This window comes from Mus musculus, chromosome 4 (assembly GCF_000001635.26).
Source record: "Mus musculus strain C57BL/6J chromosome 4, GRCm38.p6 C57BL/6J".
NCBI classification, from domain to species: Eukaryota; Metazoa; Chordata; class Mammalia; order Rodentia; family Muridae; genus Mus; species Mus musculus.
In genome coordinates, this window is record NC_000070.6 from 20,154,085 (window position 1) to 20,171,895 (window position 17,811).

General features: G+C 38.8%; 1 protein-coding gene across 3 annotated transcripts in view; it reads right to left on the reverse strand.

The window, feature by feature from the left end:
• Nkain3 (Na+/K+ transporting ATPase interacting 3) overlaps positions 1 to 17,811 on the reverse strand; it is a 669,681-nt gene that overhangs the window by 43,056 nt on the left and 608,814 nt on the right. For all 3 annotated transcript variants that reach the window (XM_006537951.4, XM_011250046.3, NM_001290410.1), the window contains exon 5: positions 4,256 to 4,316. In XM_006537951.4, coding sequence (XP_006538014.1) covers positions 4,256 to 4,316 — 61 coding nt within the window. The remainder of the gene's footprint in view (positions 1 to 4,255; positions 4,317 to 17,811) is intronic.

Here is a 17,811-nt window from a genome sequence, read left to right on the forward strand (position 1 = left end):
GCTGCCAAGTGTGAGCTCTAGGGAAGGGACACAACTTTCAAGGGTTGTCACCTATGCTGTGGTGGGCTTGTCAGCTATACAGCTCTCTTTGAGTCACCATGATCCTGTAAGAAACTCCTGACCTGTACACCTCAAAGAAGTCCAGTACACTCACTGTTTCATTAAACCAGATGTGAGTAGAGTCACTTCCTTATTCTGCCTTCGATACTGCATCTGGAGTTAATGCACGTTTCCCCAGAAAAAGTCACAAAATTGTATATTGTATAGAATGCCAACTGTGTTAGGAAATGAGGTTTCCATGGTAAGTACCATGACCTTAGAAAATTACAGTTGTGTTAATTGTCTTCAAAGGAAACACATAATGTGCCAGGAAAGCATTGGGCAACATATCACAGGGCCATTAAGATAGCCTGGAAGAGGGAGAAGTTGACCAAATTGGGGAAGAGGCAATTAAACTCCTATGGAAAGAAACCTGCTAGTAGACAGGGAAGAAGCCTTCTTCAAGGTGTGAGCAGGCAAAAGAATGGTGATTTTAGGCTGGAAGTGCATGAAGGAAGCAGTGTACAAACAAGACAGTCCCTGCTCAGAAGAGCTACAGAAGTCTGACTGCTTTGGAGAGCAGCTGAGGCCCTGTTTCATAGTAATTTTAGCCTTTACTTTGGAAATGGATTCAATGAAATGTTCCTCTATCCCCTTTGGTGAGTCTGGTTTAGTCTGTTTGGATGCCTATGAGAGTAATTATCTATCTATCTATCTATCTATCTATCTATCTATCTATCTATCTATCTATCTATCATCTATCTATCTATCTATCTATCTATCTATCTATCTATCTACCTATCCCCCCGCCCCCTCTCTCTCCCATCTAATGTGTGTGTGTGTGTGTGTGTGTGTGTGTGTGTGTGTGTGTTATGACATATCCAGGAACTAGTTTCCTCTCTCTCTCTGCCTTTGCACTGAAAATCAGGCCCTTCTTAAGCTGCCTGATCTTCCCTTAGGTGGGATGATTGAAACTGCTATCCACAGATCCCTGACATGGCAGTTGCCCAAATCAATATGCCGGTACAATTTGGAAGCCAAGATGAAAAGCAAGACTAGAATAGATGCCCGAGAAATTCCTGGCAATTATTTTCTACACTAATGCCTACTTTTCAAGATAGTTTGCCTTACCTCTACATGTTTGGTATGTCTGATAAGAAAGTAACAAATTGGCAGTTCACTTTGGCGGAGAACTCACCAAGGAGATTTCAGCTGGGTTTTATGATGGCAGGTCTCACACAGATCCCACCTATTGCTCTGCCAGCTTTTATCTCTTTGTCTTTGACCTATGCATACAGTCTTTATGTGAAGCAATGAGTAAAGAGGCAGAGAGGTAACTGGGAAGGTGAGTAGTTGGAAATGAATGTTTCCCTAAACATTTGTTACCCTTTTGTAATGTCTATCTGAAATATCAGCTTCACAGGCTATATGAACAGTGCAGAGGAGGGAATGTGGAGCTGCTACTAATTCTTCTTCTTGGCATCTTTCAGTCCAAGAACAGGCTTTATTCTATTTTGAATAATGTGGAGATTATCTTAGTTCAAATAGGAATCAAGATGAATGACAGAATATTGACTAACAGGCGGTGTCATTAGGTTAGTTTTGAAGTTACCTTTCAGAATGAGCTTTCTAGATGAATATATACTTAAAGACATTGTAAAATTAGTAGTTTTTTTATTTATTTAGTGTTTACATTTCGAAAAATAACTCAAAGAAAGTGTGATTCCCTTTGGCTGTGGGCTGGCAATGTCATATCCAAAGAGCATTGCACATTGCCTAGAATTCTACAAAGTGTTGGCAGTGGTTATGATAGTCTATGAGATCATCAAAATTGGCCATAGACATTGCTTTTTACTCCCATCTGCTGCTGAAAACTCTGGTACAATTTAATTTCACCCATTCTTTTGATTTTTTTTTTTAAGTAAAAGCAGAAAAGCTGTCATGAGGACTTCCAGTCTCTAAGGCTTGCAATTTCTTTTTCAGTGTCATCCTTCTTCCGGCAGATGATCATGTTATGTTGGGCATAAAGGCTTTGTTTTGCATATCCTAGGCTCTTTTTGACTCTTAGTATTATTAGAATTTAGAGCAACACAACGACATCCAGATGTTGCTGAGTAACTTTATGTATAACCCTAATAACAAACACTCGTATTAAACCATTAATAGACTAGGCTGTGAACAGCTGTTTCAGTCTGAGTTTGATGGCATCATGGTAGCTGATTCAGAGATTTGTATAGAGAATATTCACTTGATTACTAATATCAAAGTCAATAGAACTACAGTATCTGCCAGTAGCAATACAGTTCCTCTCTGACATTATTACTCTAAAGTAGTAGTTCTCAACCTTCCTAATGCTGTGAGTCTTTACTATGGTTCCTCATGTTGTGGTGATTCTCAAACATAAAATGATTTCATGGCTACTTCATAACTACTTTGCTACTGTTATAAATTTTTAAAAATATTGGATTTGCAACACCTGTGAAAGAGTTGTTCACTTCCAAAGTGGTTGCAACTGACAGGTTGAGAACTACTGCTCTCAAGGGAGTTTGATAGAGTTTCAAAAAAATCTCTATCCAGTGTAGGTGAGACTTTTATTTTGCATGCTATTGAGTATTTCCAATTTCACTCAAAAATCATAAGCCTTGAGGAAATGTTTTTCTATATTTATTGTGTTTGACAAAAGATTAATGATTAGAATGCCTTTTCTCCTCAGCAAAGCAAGGTGGACTACTGGCATCTTCTGAGAGCCTCTGAACAGTTCAGTGAGGAGAAAGAAAAAAGTCCCTTTTTTGTGGGTAATGTGAGAGCAAGTATTCAAAATTCAAGACAACATTTGAAGTATTTATTTAGCCCAAATCTCAGCTTCTTTACAATCTCAGTCCAGTTGATAGTCATATTCAATCAATTGTTCCTGGCCATGTGGATTGTGAATTCTCTTCTCTTCTCTTCTCTTCTCTTCTCTTCTCTTCTCTTCTCTTCTCTTCTCTTCTCTTCTCTTCTCTTCTCTTCTCTTCTCTTCTCTTCTCTCTGTCTTTCTTTTCTCTGTTCTCTCTCTCTCTCTCTCTCTCTCTCTCTGTGTGTGTGTGTGTGTGTGTGTAGCATGGGCTTGAATCACAATGTTGATCTGTGTTTGCATTTGTCAGTTTTCACAACCAATGAGCTTTTGAAGCTATCATCCTGGAAGCTCCTCGCCAAGTAAGACAGGTTGTTACATTAACTGCACTTTAAAATTGCCAGGAATTCTTTCCCATTTAACACTAAAAGCAAATTATCCCAAGTAGACACTAAACATGCTGCTAGTGTTTACCTATTTTACCAACTGACACTATTAGTCTCAACGTCTAGAATTGTCTATCATTTGTTGTGCTAACTGACATGAGACCACATTGCCATGGATTTTGGTTTAGGCACCACTTCTGCATGTGTTTGGTGGGCACCATTGCCCTGGGAACTGTATTCTAGAAAGGCCATTGAAAAGGCTAGCTATACCACCCCATTTTCTTAAAAGCTCTATTTTAAGCAATATGAACAACAGTGGAAATTGGGTAGATGTGATTTTCTAAAGTAATTCAACTGTAAAAACTGGTCAATATCTTACATGGTCACACCAGAGAATTGTGGTAAAAATGCCTTATAAATTTTCAGGTGCTCAATAAGTGGCATTTGTTGACCTGTGCAGATATGCCTCTAAAACAGAACCTCAAGGCACGATATGCCTTTTATTTGATGCTAAACCATTACTTAGTTTGTGAGCATCCCACAAGTCACTTTTATTCTCTTCAAGTTTTTTCAAAAGAGTTTCACATGAAAAACTGTAATTTTGTGGTATCATTCATGTAATTTTGTTGTTTAGTTCATATACATATGGATGTCTCACATACATCACATTGTATTACTATTATTGCTGTTAGTTAAATTTCAAAGTTTTACCACCAGCATGCTCTCAACTGATGATGAATAGAATATCCCCTAACTGCTGAGCATGTTGCTTACACCCATGCTGGGACCTCTGACATGCTCTGACAGCACTCTCCAGCCTTCTGAGTCTCTCTCCCACTAGCTTATATGAGGTTGACTTTGGTTCCTCTATTATAACTTCACTCTGTTGAGTTATAATATTTCTGATTGAAATATGAAAGATTCCTAGCCTTATAATCGCTTTTAGGGGTCAGTGTCTTACCCAGAGGGGACCCCAGGGAATGATTATGGTACTTACAGGTGTCTTCTTCTTCCATGGAAATGCTGATCACATAACAGGCATACACAAAACCAACCAGCTGGAAAAAAGCAGATGTTTTTAGAGTTTGTATCAATATATCAATAACTTCTATGAATGTGTAGTAGAATCAACTTTTAAACCTAAACAATAGCTGTAATTTAAAACATTCATTTTTCAGTAAGCTAAATAGCTTTCTAAAAATTATAGATAAATAAGAAGAAACAGTTTTTGGATACCTCACTTAGATTTAAAATATACAAACCATTACAAATTATTTATAGAATATATTTTAGTTTTTTCCTATTTATAAAGCAATTTGTACTATATTCATTATTCTTATAACCATTTTAATGTTTAACATGAAAAAAAAGAAACCAAAATATGTTGCACATAAATTAAACAGCAATCATCTACTTAATAATTTAAAATACTGTGACAGTGTAAATTCTATCAGCTGCTGAGCTGTTTTGTTAATTACATCATAAGAAAATACATTAACTCGCTGGTAATTAGCTGTTAGTGGTGAAATGCAGTAGGAGAGAACAAACATATCACAGAACAGCCTTTGGTACTTCTTGTATTTTTCTTTTCTTGCACTTCCCTGAAAGATAATTTCAGCCAGGGGACACAACAGTTCTTGGAGGTTAACATTGTTACTTAATTTCAGCTAATCTAAAATTACTAGACTTCTTCAATGGAGTTAAAAACTGCTGCCTCTCTAGCTGGTACAGTCAGCCACGTTGCCTTTTTCTGTGTGGTCAAAGCTTGTTCCCTTCTCCTATCCTCATTGTGAGATAACACTGGAAAGGAACTGTTCGTCTTTAGTTTAGTTTTATAATGAAGATAGTCCCAGGGTCAAAGGCTAGTCTTCCTATTGTGGGGAATGCCTGTTGGATATCAATCACCCATAGTGATTCCTAACTCAGGCTTATATTCTACCCCAGATGATGGAGCTAAGGCCAAGAAGTCTAAGATGTTGAGTGAGTTGTTAGGGAGGAGGTCTCTACATGCTTACAGAGGGGCTTCCTACTGAGGTGGTCAGGAGAAGAAGGCTGGGACTCTGAGTCCAAAGAGTAAAGTATGGGTGGGTGTTAAGTGGTCAGCCAGAAAGTGGTAATGCTGAGAGACACATAGACAGTGCAGAGAAATCATGAAGGAGGTGTTGGGGGGGATTCTGAGACACCCACAGAATTGCTTTCTAGATGAAACAGTAGTCAGTGCAGAAATCACCAGTTGTCAGATTCAGCCAGTGTTCTCTGCCAGCTTACACATGAGCCAGTGGTGTTCCATCCTTACTCCCTCTATCTTCCATCACAACTCCTTCATCCCCTGGATGACCAAAGAGGGAGGAGTGGAGAGGAAAGCAGCTAGTTGTATGGTCCCTTCTTAATGAAGACCTGGGTAGTAAGATGCGGCTCAGACGGAGGAGCTGAGGGTTCACATGAACCTGGCTGAGATAATTTTATATCTACAAGGGAACTCCCAAAGCTGTAAACTCAGGTTGAACTATGATCCAGACTGTGAGATAAGATAGGGTCCTTGAATGTGCTGCAGTCTCAGTGGAAGCATGACTTGTTTTTCAATCGGCTTCTACGGAATCCAGCTTGTGCAGGAAGTCAGCTTCATGCAGAGAAAGACATGACCTGCGACGTCCGCACGCACTATGATGTCTTGCTGGAGGTTCCTCTAAGGTGCTTTCACATAGTCTCTAAGTCATAGGGACACTGCCATGACACAGGTCAATACTAAACTACTCATGTCTGCATAAATACGTACCATTTGAATGTACTGTAATATACACTACCCTACTATTAGGTCACTTTTATTATAAATACTATGGTAATATTGATTTTTTTCCATGCATTTGTCTCTATTTCTGTATTTTATTTCCTAAAGTAGAATTACTACTATAGGAAAATACGACTGGGCACTTCCTTTTGTTATTTTTATAACTATTGACTTGGTATTTAGAAAGTTTTTTCCATTTCCCTATAGTTAGACCATTCAAAATCTGGTCATTTGGTTATTTTTTAATATTTGATGCTGGAAGAATATATAATTATTATGATTCAAATAAAACAATGAAAATAAGCTGAAGTATCACTTATTCAACCACAGTAGTAACGAAATACTCATTTTACCAGTCATTGACACTAGAGAATATTGTTCCTAGAAAGCATTCATTTATAAAATAAAACACCTCTTTACCTTGTAACACCTTTACGTCATCGGATACATTTTTATTCTTTATTAGTTATGTGAATTATATGAAAAGTTTCTTTGTTCATTTAAGAATTTGACATTCTCAAAAATTTGTTGTTTTTTTGAGATTTATTTATTTATTTGTGTGTGTGTGTGTGTGTGTGTGTGTGTGCGCGCGCGCTTGCATTAGTGTGTGTGTACCATACATGTTCAGGTGCTTGTATGAGCCAGAAGAGGGTACTGAATTCCAGAAGAGGGAACTGGAGGTATAGATGGCTATAAGTCACCATGTGGATACTGAGAACTGAATCTGGATCCTCTGCAAGAATAGTAAGTGCTCCTAACCATCAATCTAGACTCTAGTCTTGTGTGTGTGTGTGTGTGTATAAGTTTTTTTATGGTCTAAAATGTTTGCTAAATAGATTGGATTTATTTTTTTACTTGACAAAGTAATTGTGCCTTTACAGCCATGGAATAGTTTTCTTGCTAAATCATATACTGGAAGGCATCTGCCAATGGACAGGTACCTAGTTCTTGTTGGTGTCTCTGTTTTGGAGTACACATTGTGCACTCAACACAACAGCTAGAGCAGCAACTGTTCTCAACTCTGTCTCTATAAGTCTATAACATATGTACTTATGCTTAAACTGGGAACTCTCTTATACTGGTTTTATGTTGCTGGTGTAACAAATTGGCATTCATAACATAAATTGGTTTTCCTTGCTGGAGTCTGAAATAGCTTTCCCTGATCTAATATCACATATCAGTAGAGTTGTAGTAATTCTGGACGGTCTTGTCAACATCTGTTTTCCTGCTTCTACAGCTTCCTTAAGATGTTAATATCGCTTCACTGGTAGCTAACAACCAAGACAGTGCTAACAACCCCAAGACAGATTTCTTCTCACGCTTCTATCACTTTTGTCCTTGCCACACTGCCTCCTTGTCCTGCTTTTCCTGGGCCATTGTGTTGGACTCACCTGTACAGCCTTGGACAATCTCCCCACTGTTGAGACCACCTGATCATCATACCTACTTTCATCTGCAAACTCAGTTTATTGCCCGTTGTGTTGAGTAGTTATATTACCAGAGGTATCATGAATTAGGATGTGGAAACCATCTGAGGACATACATTACATGTCTGCAAACTTGATTAAGTCATGGGCAAGCTTACTGTACAATTTTAGCTCTAGGAGATAGTGTGAGAGAATAACTTTCTGAGGTCAGTGTTTGGGATAATGATATTGAAGTCACATTTTCATTCATTCCTCTCAGGAAATGCCATTGTGTAATACTGAAATGAAAGCAGCTACAAGCATCTGCACATTTTATTTCTGATTTTATGTCTTTTCAACTTTTCTAAAATATGTGCTTCAGGAGCAGAACCTAAGTGCTTTAAACACCACTCATTTCAAGTAGTTATAGTGACAACTTCAAATTGTGTGTGCGTGTGTGTGCTATCTTTCATTTTGAAAGAGTGTGGTTTTTATTTTGTATTGTGCCTGACAGATACCACACTTATACCAAGAGGATGCTGCATGTGCACTCTTATTTAACAAGAAACATAATTCACATTTTTATTCATAAGCCACAGATTGTTGCAGAAGCATCAGTGAAAGAAATTTTTCCTTGCTATACTTAGTATGTAATTTGTAAATGTGCTGAATCCTTCATGAATTCCAGTTAATCTTAGTTCCTCATGACTGCCAATGGAAATCTAGTCACACTGTGACTCCTGCTTTCTCCCTTTCCACACTCTCTAGGGCATTGGTGGGGTCTCAGTGCCACAGTTCACCTGATGTATTTGCCTGGGTAAGGCCACCCCTGGGAGTCCACAAATCGGATATTATTAGAAGCTCAATTTTCTTAGGTTCAGATAAAAGTAAATATGAAAATTGATGTAGTATTTATTCTCATGTTACATATATTATCTGTACGTCCTTCAGATTCAGGCATTCTGGATTGTATCTTGGGCTGTCTAATGTATCTGTTTGGCCTGTGTGGTGCTATGAATTAGAATGGAGCCCATAGGTTCACATGTTTGAATGGCTAGTCATCAGGGAGTGGAACTGTCTGGTAGGATTAGAAGAATTAATAGGCATAGTCTTGTTGGAATAGGTGTGGCCTGTTGGAGAAAGTATGTTACTAGGGATGGGTGAGCTTTGTGGTTTTAAAGAGTCCACAGCAACCCAAACATTCCCTGTCCCTCTTTGTCTCTCTCTGTCTGTCTCTCTGTCTCTCTCTGTCTGTCTGTCTCTCTCCTGCCCATTGTCTAAGATGTAATGCTCTCAGCTCCAGGGCCATGCCGCCCTGTGTCCTGCCATGATCTCACTATGCTGATAATGAATAAGCCATAAGAAATTGTAAGCAATTCCCCAGTTAAATGCTTTCGAAGTGTTGCCTTAGTCATGATGTCTCTTCATAGCAATGAAATGGTGACTAAGACAACCTGCTTTTGGCAACTATCTTTGAAGAGATTCTTTTTGCTTGACAAGATAGTTTAATGGGTTCAGGGAATCTGAGTTCAATAAGATAAACTTTAATGGATTAGGTTTCTTTGGAACCATAAGGGGGTAGACAAGATGTAGCTAAACTGGCTGTAAGTTTCTTCCTATCCATTATGACTAAAATGACACTTTGGGTCTTCTACAACATTGTAGGAAAAGATAGGCCTGGCCTTGATAGAAACCCATCTGGACCAGTTTTGGTGTTTAATGACACACAGACAGAAATTTAGACAAGCATTTCTAATTTTATCTTAGACCTTGCTATGTTATATGATAATTTTGTATTTTAAGTTTTATATCAAACTAAGGCCAATTACTTCTCACACATAATCACCATATCTCATCTAGATAAGTGAAAGGCAGACAATGATGTCTGGCCATGCTTGGACAAGTGCACTAGGGGCTCTGAAGCAAGTCTGAGACTATCATGATCCTTATTATTGTGAGTATGAATTTCTGTTGTAATTAAGAAAACAGGCAACACCATTATGCACACCTAAGTGTTGACCTAAGGGAATGTGGACTCTTGTAACTTTTTTTTTTTTGGAGTGTCTTCTGAGCAGGATATCTAGAGTATGCATTCACACATTACTGTTCATTTTGACAGAGAACATATATTTTTGTGTTTTCTAAAATTGCTCATTCCATTTGGCACAGCTGGATCCATCAACATTTATTGGTAAGTCCATCAGCATTTACTGGCTGCTCTATTGGCATTTACGGGAAGAAAGGCCAGAGGATTGATGAGAAGGCCCCTTAGGAGCAAACAGTCTTGCTAAAACACTGCTCTCACATATCAATATGTGAAGTTAATTTGATGGAGTTGAGCTTGGAGACTCAACAGGAGTCCACTTTGCCTTGAGCAGCCACCCCACCCCCACCTCCTGTTCCCTGACAGAGCAACTGTGCAAGCCTGGCCTTCCTGCTTTCCTGCCAGCTGCCAGAACAGGTCTGGAAAGTATTAAGTGCTCACTGGTAAATCATTTTAATATACACTTATATACTTAAAGATACAAATATGTGTCCTCCAAGGGATTTTTATAGCATAAAATAAAATTTTACTTTTTGCAGGAAACTTTTATGTGGTTATAGTTCAAATCTTCTTCTAGCCTTAAAATATCTGTTGACCAGATGGTTAACATTAAAGATAAGATGTGAGGTTTACTGCCTTCATTTCCTCATCCAAGTAAGTAAAGCTGAAATGGAATAAACAGTTTGGGGGTAGATGGATTGCTCATGGCAGTAAAGAAGTCAGGAGGAACATGGAAGTTCATTATACAAGGACTTCTGTGAAGGCAAAACAGTAGGCTTTGGGCTAATATTTTCAGATTAAATGTAACTTGTATTTCTCCCCCATGGTTTAAAGCTATGGATTCTGAAAAATATTAGATTAGCTGTATTTCATGAAAATGTGTACTGTGTATGTGCTGGTCAATGTATTTACTTTTTTCCTTTTCAAATATTATGTGTTTTTTCATATATGTTTTTGATTGACAGAGGATATTATCAGATATTTAATCATAGTGACAGCACATTCCTTATCTAGCAAAAAAAAAAAATGTTCTTACCAGTGGGATTTTGGGAATGCACAGTTCTAAAAGGAAGGAACAATATGTACCAACAGAATGTTTGTCAGAGCCAATTGTTCACTAATGGACCTTAATATAGTCTAGATTGATGACATAAAAGGAATTCTGGCCAGGAAATTGAAATATACAGTTCCATTAGAAACAGTAAGATGAAGATTTACTATGCTAGAAACACTAGCTCACTCTCCAGACTCTCAAACAGAATTTGCCAGTCATAATCTCAATATTATTGCAAATGAATTAATTAAAATATTTCCTCTTACTTTTGCTTTATTGATGGGCATATTAATAAAATATTTATTTCAGGAATTACTCTTGCTATTGTGATTAACCAAACTGTTGGTTAATTAATAATGTTATGCTCATAAGAGCCTGTCTAGACATCCTGTTAATCACCAAATTGTAGATGGCTGGCTGTGTGCTTCTTGGTTTCCTAGAGTAAAAGTTGAAATAATCTCTGTGGCTCTCTGCTGATCAACAAGAAATGGAATCAAATGTATTCTTGCCAAGAGAGAAAAAAAAACCCATACAACACAAGTAACACAAGAGTGACAGTCTTCAGTATTTTATCCTTTGTGATTTTGGATTTTTGAGACAGGGTCTCACTCTGTAACCCAGGCTGGCCTGGGGTACACTGTAGCACAAGCTACCTTCAGATCCATGGCAAGCCATTGCTTCAGTCCCAGAGTGCTAAAGCTATAGGTAGAAAGTATTTTACCTGGGCAAAGAATTTTTTCTTGAAGTTCTAAAGATTGAACACGGAGCTTCATGACTTTCATGACTGCTAGTTTAGAGCTTGGCACTTCAATACAGTCCTGGTATATATTTCTAATTTTAGTAAAGTTATAAAAGAGACTGTTTTTTTTTTTTACTTGCTTCACTCTTTATTCATTTGGATTCTTGATAAGAACTTTAAAGAAAACACTCTGAGTGCAGAACATTAAATTTTTTATTACATATTTTCCTCAATTACATTTCCAATGCTATCCCAAAAGTCCCCCATACCCTCCCGCCCACTTCCCTACCTACCCATTCCCATTTTTTTGGCCCTGGCATTCCCCTGTACTGGGGCATATAAAGTTTTTGTGTTCAATGGGCCTCCCTTTCCAGTGATGGCCGACTAGGCCATCTTTTGATACATATGCAGCTAGAGTCAAGAGCTCCGGGGTACTGGTTAGTTCATATTGTTCTTCCACCTATAGCGTTGCAGATCCCTTTAGCTCCTTGGGTACTTTCTCTAGCTCCTCCATTGGGAGCCCTGTGATCCATCCAATAGTTGACTGTGAGCATCCACTTCTGTGTTTGCTAGGCCCAGGCATAGTCTCACAAGAGACAGCTCTATCTGGGTCCTTTCAGCAAAATCTTGCTAGTGTATGCAATGGTGAGACTGTCTTTTTAAGGTAAACTTTTTGTCTTTTCTGTAAAAGCCATCCATTGCCCTATAGAATTGAAAATTATCTTCTTTGTGTTGTAAATTCTGGCAGCATAAAACTATCTTCTCCAATATACTTAATGAAGGCACATGACTTAAGAATTGATGTTAACACCATTTTTTCCCATATAAGAGGTTAATTACTTTCCACAATTGGGAAATGATCAGACATTTGGTTTGTAACCCTCTGAGAGTCCTGTCTTGATCCCTCAGGGAGATGGTCTGTGTCTTTCTCTACTTTGCTCCAGGCTCATAAACCCTCTACAGGGACACATTTAAAATGATTGCACCATCTATTCATGTCTAGACCACAAAGCTCTACCATAGAATTTTCTTTCCGCAGCTCAACATGAGATTTTGTTTTTTTTTAATATTCAGTACATGACCTTGTAAGAGGCAGGTGTTCATCAGAGTTTCTGAATGAGTTGAGGGATGGGAGCCTGCATTCTAATACAATGTGGAGCAAACTCTGAATTCTGGGTTTTACCAGTTTACCAATGTCAGGAATGTCATTCAGCCAGTGTTAGTCTCTTGCATTTGTATACTGGGTTACTGCCCTTATTCATTCAGTAACGTAAGAAATTTTGACCTCTCTTTCTGGGGAATCAGGATTGACACTGTCTATCGATTCACTTTCAATGTTGGGTTAGTCATCAGGTCTATCTTTCCTTTTAAGGAGTTTTGGATAAAAATAAGCAAACTAAAAAAACAAACAAACAAAAAAACCCAAAAAAACCCTCAGATACCAAAGAACAGGTAGCAGATGGACAATTTCATCTCACACTGCTTTCTGGACACATTTCTTCCTTTACTGTTCCCAAGAGAGCCTTTCTGAGCCACTACTACCAGGTTCACCTGCTTTCTCCTTTATGCCTCCAACAGAGGCCTACTATCAGAGGAACCCCAGGGGAAGAAGTCTTGAGAGCGAATGACTTTCTGCTTCTTTAGATCAGTGGAGAGAGTATGCATCTTTGTAATAACTAACCAACTTGTTTTTAATCAAATTGCTTATACTGTTCTTTTCAGGATCCACAGTGAGAGTTATGTCTATTTATGGTGCCCTAGGGAAGTCTGAACTTACCTATAGATATTTGGTTCCTTCCTAAGAGGTCCCCTGGAACCTCAACTCCCAATAAATCAATGAATATGGAAAGTGGATGTCCCCTCTATGATAACCATAAAAAGGCACAGCAGGGATTGGACCAAATGCATTCAGCCTCTGAGGCTTTATACCTTTTTTCTGTAGGTCTGGACCATTCCTGTAGACAGCTTCCAAATGAAAAACAAATGATTTTCTGGCTTCCACCAAAAGAGAAGAAACTTTCAGTGGCATGCTTTTGTAGTGCAGACACTGCACAAAAGAGTCCAGCAATATCATAGAGGACACAAGTGCTACTTAAACTCAGATAATTTATCCTCTACCTGTGCTGGTTTGAGTACATGCTGTTAAGGGTAGTGTCTAGGTTCCCCCCCTCAAACAGTACCTGTTTAAGTAGATAGATGTATCTAGGGTTTTAAAAATAAATGTGTCTAGCATGGAAAATTTCATATAGTCTCAACCGATTTTACATCCTAACTATAACTAAAATGGACTTTAAAACTCTGGATGGTAACTCTAAATGTATTTTGGAGTTAGGGAATTATTTTTGTAGCAGTGTCAGATTGGATGGGTAATATCTGAGCTTGAGTATGTGTGGAGATGTGTGGAGAAATCCCTAAGTGTGCCCTGAGTCCTGCCTCCTCTTGCCTTATCTATTAAAAGAGTTTGACCTAGCAAACTGGAGTAAAATCCAGGTAAGGCTTGGTGGCACATGCCTCTAATCTCAGCACTAGGTAGACAAAGTCAGGCTGATCCCTGTTAGTCTGAAGGTAACCTGGTCAACACAGAGAGTTCTAGGACAGCTAGGAATATACAGTGAGCACTTCTGTCAGAAACAGAAAGCAGGATGGGGACGGGTGACAGGACCCTCTGTGTCCATTCAGACAAACTGAACTGACCTCAGACTTGCTTGTTGGATCTTCTGTTCCCTTTTTTTTTCATACCCAGATTCCTTAATGCTGTTCTTAAGTCTAACTTTAGAGCTGGCTCTGACTTATGGACCAGAGAGGCAACTTTAGGACACCTTCAGAGCCTTAGGGGAGACATTTAATTTCAAAGCAGAGGGACAGAGGTTAGTCCCCAAACTTCTTAGGAAAGAATTGATGTTCTTGAGGCCCAAGATGGGACACTCTGTTTATTGCTTGCCACAAAGGAGTTCTTCCACCCCACACCCTCATCTGCTACTGAAGCAGGTGCACACTCCCGAGTACTACATGGCCTAAGAAGTTTTGTAGTTATTCTTTAATAGAACCAAGAGCTGTCTGCCTAGCCATATCATTAAATCTTCATTTTATATGTCATATTTTTAGAATGGTGTCTAAATCTCTAACATCATTTTCCTTAAGCACAAAAGGTATAAACTTTAAGTAAAATTCATGAGACAACATTAGGATACTATGCCTGATGACCCAGATAGAGTTCTTATACTTTACCTTTGGTTTTACAGTGTATGTTTTTAACTCATTGAGGACTACTGTTAATATCTTTTTTTTTTATTTTTTTTTATTTTTTTTTCCATTTTTTATTAGGTATTTTACTCATTTACATTTCCAATGCTATACCAAAAGTCCCCCATATCCACCCACCCCCACTCCCCTGCCCACCCACTCCCCCTTTTTGGCCCTGGTATTCCCCTGTACTGGGGCATATAAAGTTTGCAAGTCCAATGGGCCTCTCTTTCCAGTGATGGCCGACTAGGCCATCTTTTGATATATATGCAGCTAGAGTCAAGAGCTCCGGGGTACTGGTTAGCTCATAATGTTGTTCCACCTATAGGGTTGCAGATCCCTTTAGCTCCTTGGCTACTTTCTCTAGCTCCTCCATTGGGAGCCCTATGATCCATCCATTAGCTGACTGTGAGCATCCACTTCTGTGTTTGCTGGGCCCCGGCATAGTCTCACAAGAGACAGCTACATCTGCGTCCTTTCAATAAAATCTTGCTAGTGTATGCAATGGTGTCAGCGTTTGGATGCTGATTATGGGGTGGATCCCTGGCTATGGCAGTCTCTACATGGTCCATCCTTTCATCTCAGCTCCAAACTCCATCTCTGTAACTCCTTCCATGGGTGTTTTGTTCCCAAATCTAAGGAGGGGCATAGTGTCCACACTTCAGTCTTCATTCTCCTTGAGTTTCATGTGTTTAGCAAATTATATCTTATATCTTGGGTATCCTAGGTTTGGGGCTAATATCCACTTATCAGTGAATACATATTGTGTGAGTTTCTTTGTGAATGTGTTACCTCACTCAGGATGATGCCCTCCAGGTCCATCCATTTGGCTAGGAATTTCATAAATTCATTCTTTTTAATAGCTGAGTAGTACTCCATTGTGTAGATGTACCACATTTTCTGTATCCATTCCTCTGTTGAGGGGCATCTAGGTTCTTTCCAGCTTCTGGCTATTATAAATAAGGCTGCTATGAACATAGTGGAGCATGTGTCCTTCTTACCTGTTGGGGCATCTTCTGGATATATGCCCAGGAGAGGTATTGCTGGATCCTCCGGTAGTACTATGTCCAGTTTTCTGAGGAACCGCCAGACTGATTTCCAGAGTGGTTGTACAAGCCTGCACTCCCACCAACTATGGAGGAGTGTTCCTCTTTCTCCACATCCTCGCCAGCATCTGCTGTCACCTGAATTTTTGATCTTAGCCATTCTGACTGGTGTGAGGTGGAATCTCAGGGTTGTTTTGATTTGCATTTCCCTGATGATTAAGGATGTTGAACATTTTTTCAAGTGCTTCTCTGCCATTCGGTATTCCTCAGGTGAGAATTCTTTGTTCAGTTCTGAGCCCCATTTTTTAATGGGGTTATTTGATTTTCTGAAGTCCACCTTCTTGAGTTCTTTATATATGTTGGATATTAGTCCCCTATCTGATTTAGGATAGGTAAAGATCCTTTCCCAATCTGTTGGTGGTCTTTTTGTCTTATTGACGGTGTCTTTTGCCTTGCAGAAACTTTGGAGTTTCATTAGGTCCCATTTGTCGATTCTCGATCTTACAGCACAAGCCATTGCTGTTCTGTTCAGGAATTTTTCCCCTGTGCCCATATCTTCAAGGCTTTTCCCCACTTTCTCCTCTATAAGTTTCAGTGTCTCTGGTTTTATGTGAAGTTCCTTGATCCACTTAGATTTGACCTTAGTACAAGGAGATAAGTATGGATCGATTCGCATTCTTCTACACGATAACAACCAGTTGTGCCAGCACCAATTGTTGAAAATGCTGTCTTTCTTCCACTGGATGGTTTTAGCTCCCTTGTCGAAGATCAAGTGACCATAGGTGTGTGGGTTCATTTCTGGATCTTCAATTCTATTCCATTGGTCTACTTGTCTGTCTCTATACCAGTACCATGCAGTTTTTATCACAATTGCTCTGTAGTAAAGCTTTAGGTCTGGCATGGTGATTCCGCCAGAAGTTCTTTTATCCTTGAGAAGACTTTTTGCTATCCTAGGTTTTTTGTTATTCCAGACAAATTTGCAAATTGCTCCTTCCAATTCGTTGAAGAATTGAGTTGGAATTTTGATGGGGATTGCATTGAATCTGTAGATTGCTTTTGGCAAGATAGCCATTTTTACAATGTTGATCCTGCCAATCCATGAGCATGGGAGATCTTTCCATCTTCTGAGATCTTCTTTAATTTCTTTCTTCAGAGATTTGAAGTTTTTATCATACAGATCTTTCACCTCCTTAGTTAGAGTCACGCCAAGATATTTTATATTATTTGTGACTATTGAGAAGGGTGTTGTTTCCCTAATTTCTTTCTCAGCCTGTTTATTCTTTGTATAGAGAAAGGCCATTGACTTGTTTGAGTTTATTTTATATCCAGCTACTTCACCGAAGCTGTTTATCAGGTTTAGGAGTTCTCTGGTAGAATTTTTAGGGTCACTTATATATACTATCATATCATCTGCAAAAAGTGATATTTTGACTTCCTCTTTTCCAATTTGTATCCCCTTGATCTCCTTTTGTTGTCGAATTGCTCTGGCTAATACTTCAAGTACTATGTTGAAAAGGTAGGGAGAAAGTGGGCAGCCTTGTCTAGTCCCTGATTTTAGTGGGATTGCTTCCAGCTTCTCTCCATTTACTTTGATGTTGGCTACTGGTTTGCTGTAGATTGCTTTTATCATGTTTAGGTATGGGCCTTGAATTCCTGATCTTTCCAAAACTTTTATCATGAATGGGTGTTGGATCTTGTCAAATGCTTTTTCTGCATCTAACGAGATGATCATGTGGTTTTTGTCTTTGAGTTTGTTTATATAATGGATTACATTGATGGATTTTCGTATATTAAACCATCCCTGCATCCCTGGAATAAAACCTACTTGGTCAGGATGGATGATTGCTTTAATGTGTTCTTGGATTCGGTTAGCGAGAATTTTATTGAGGATTTTTGCATCGATATTCATAAGAGAAATTGGTCTGAAGTTCTCTATCTTTGTTGGATCTTTCTGTGGTTTAGGTATCAGAGTAATAGTGGCTTCATAAAATGAGTTGGGTAGAGTACCTTCTACTTCTATTTTGTGAAATAGTTTGTGCAGAACTGGAATTAGATCTTCTTTGAAGGTCTGATAGAACTCTGCACTAAACCCATCTGGTCCTGGGCTTTTTTTGGTTGGGAGACTATTAATAACTGCTTCTATTTCTTTAGGTGATATGGGACTGTTTAGATGGTCAACTTGATCCTGATTCAACTTTGGTACCTGGTATCTGTCCAGAAATTTGTCCATTTC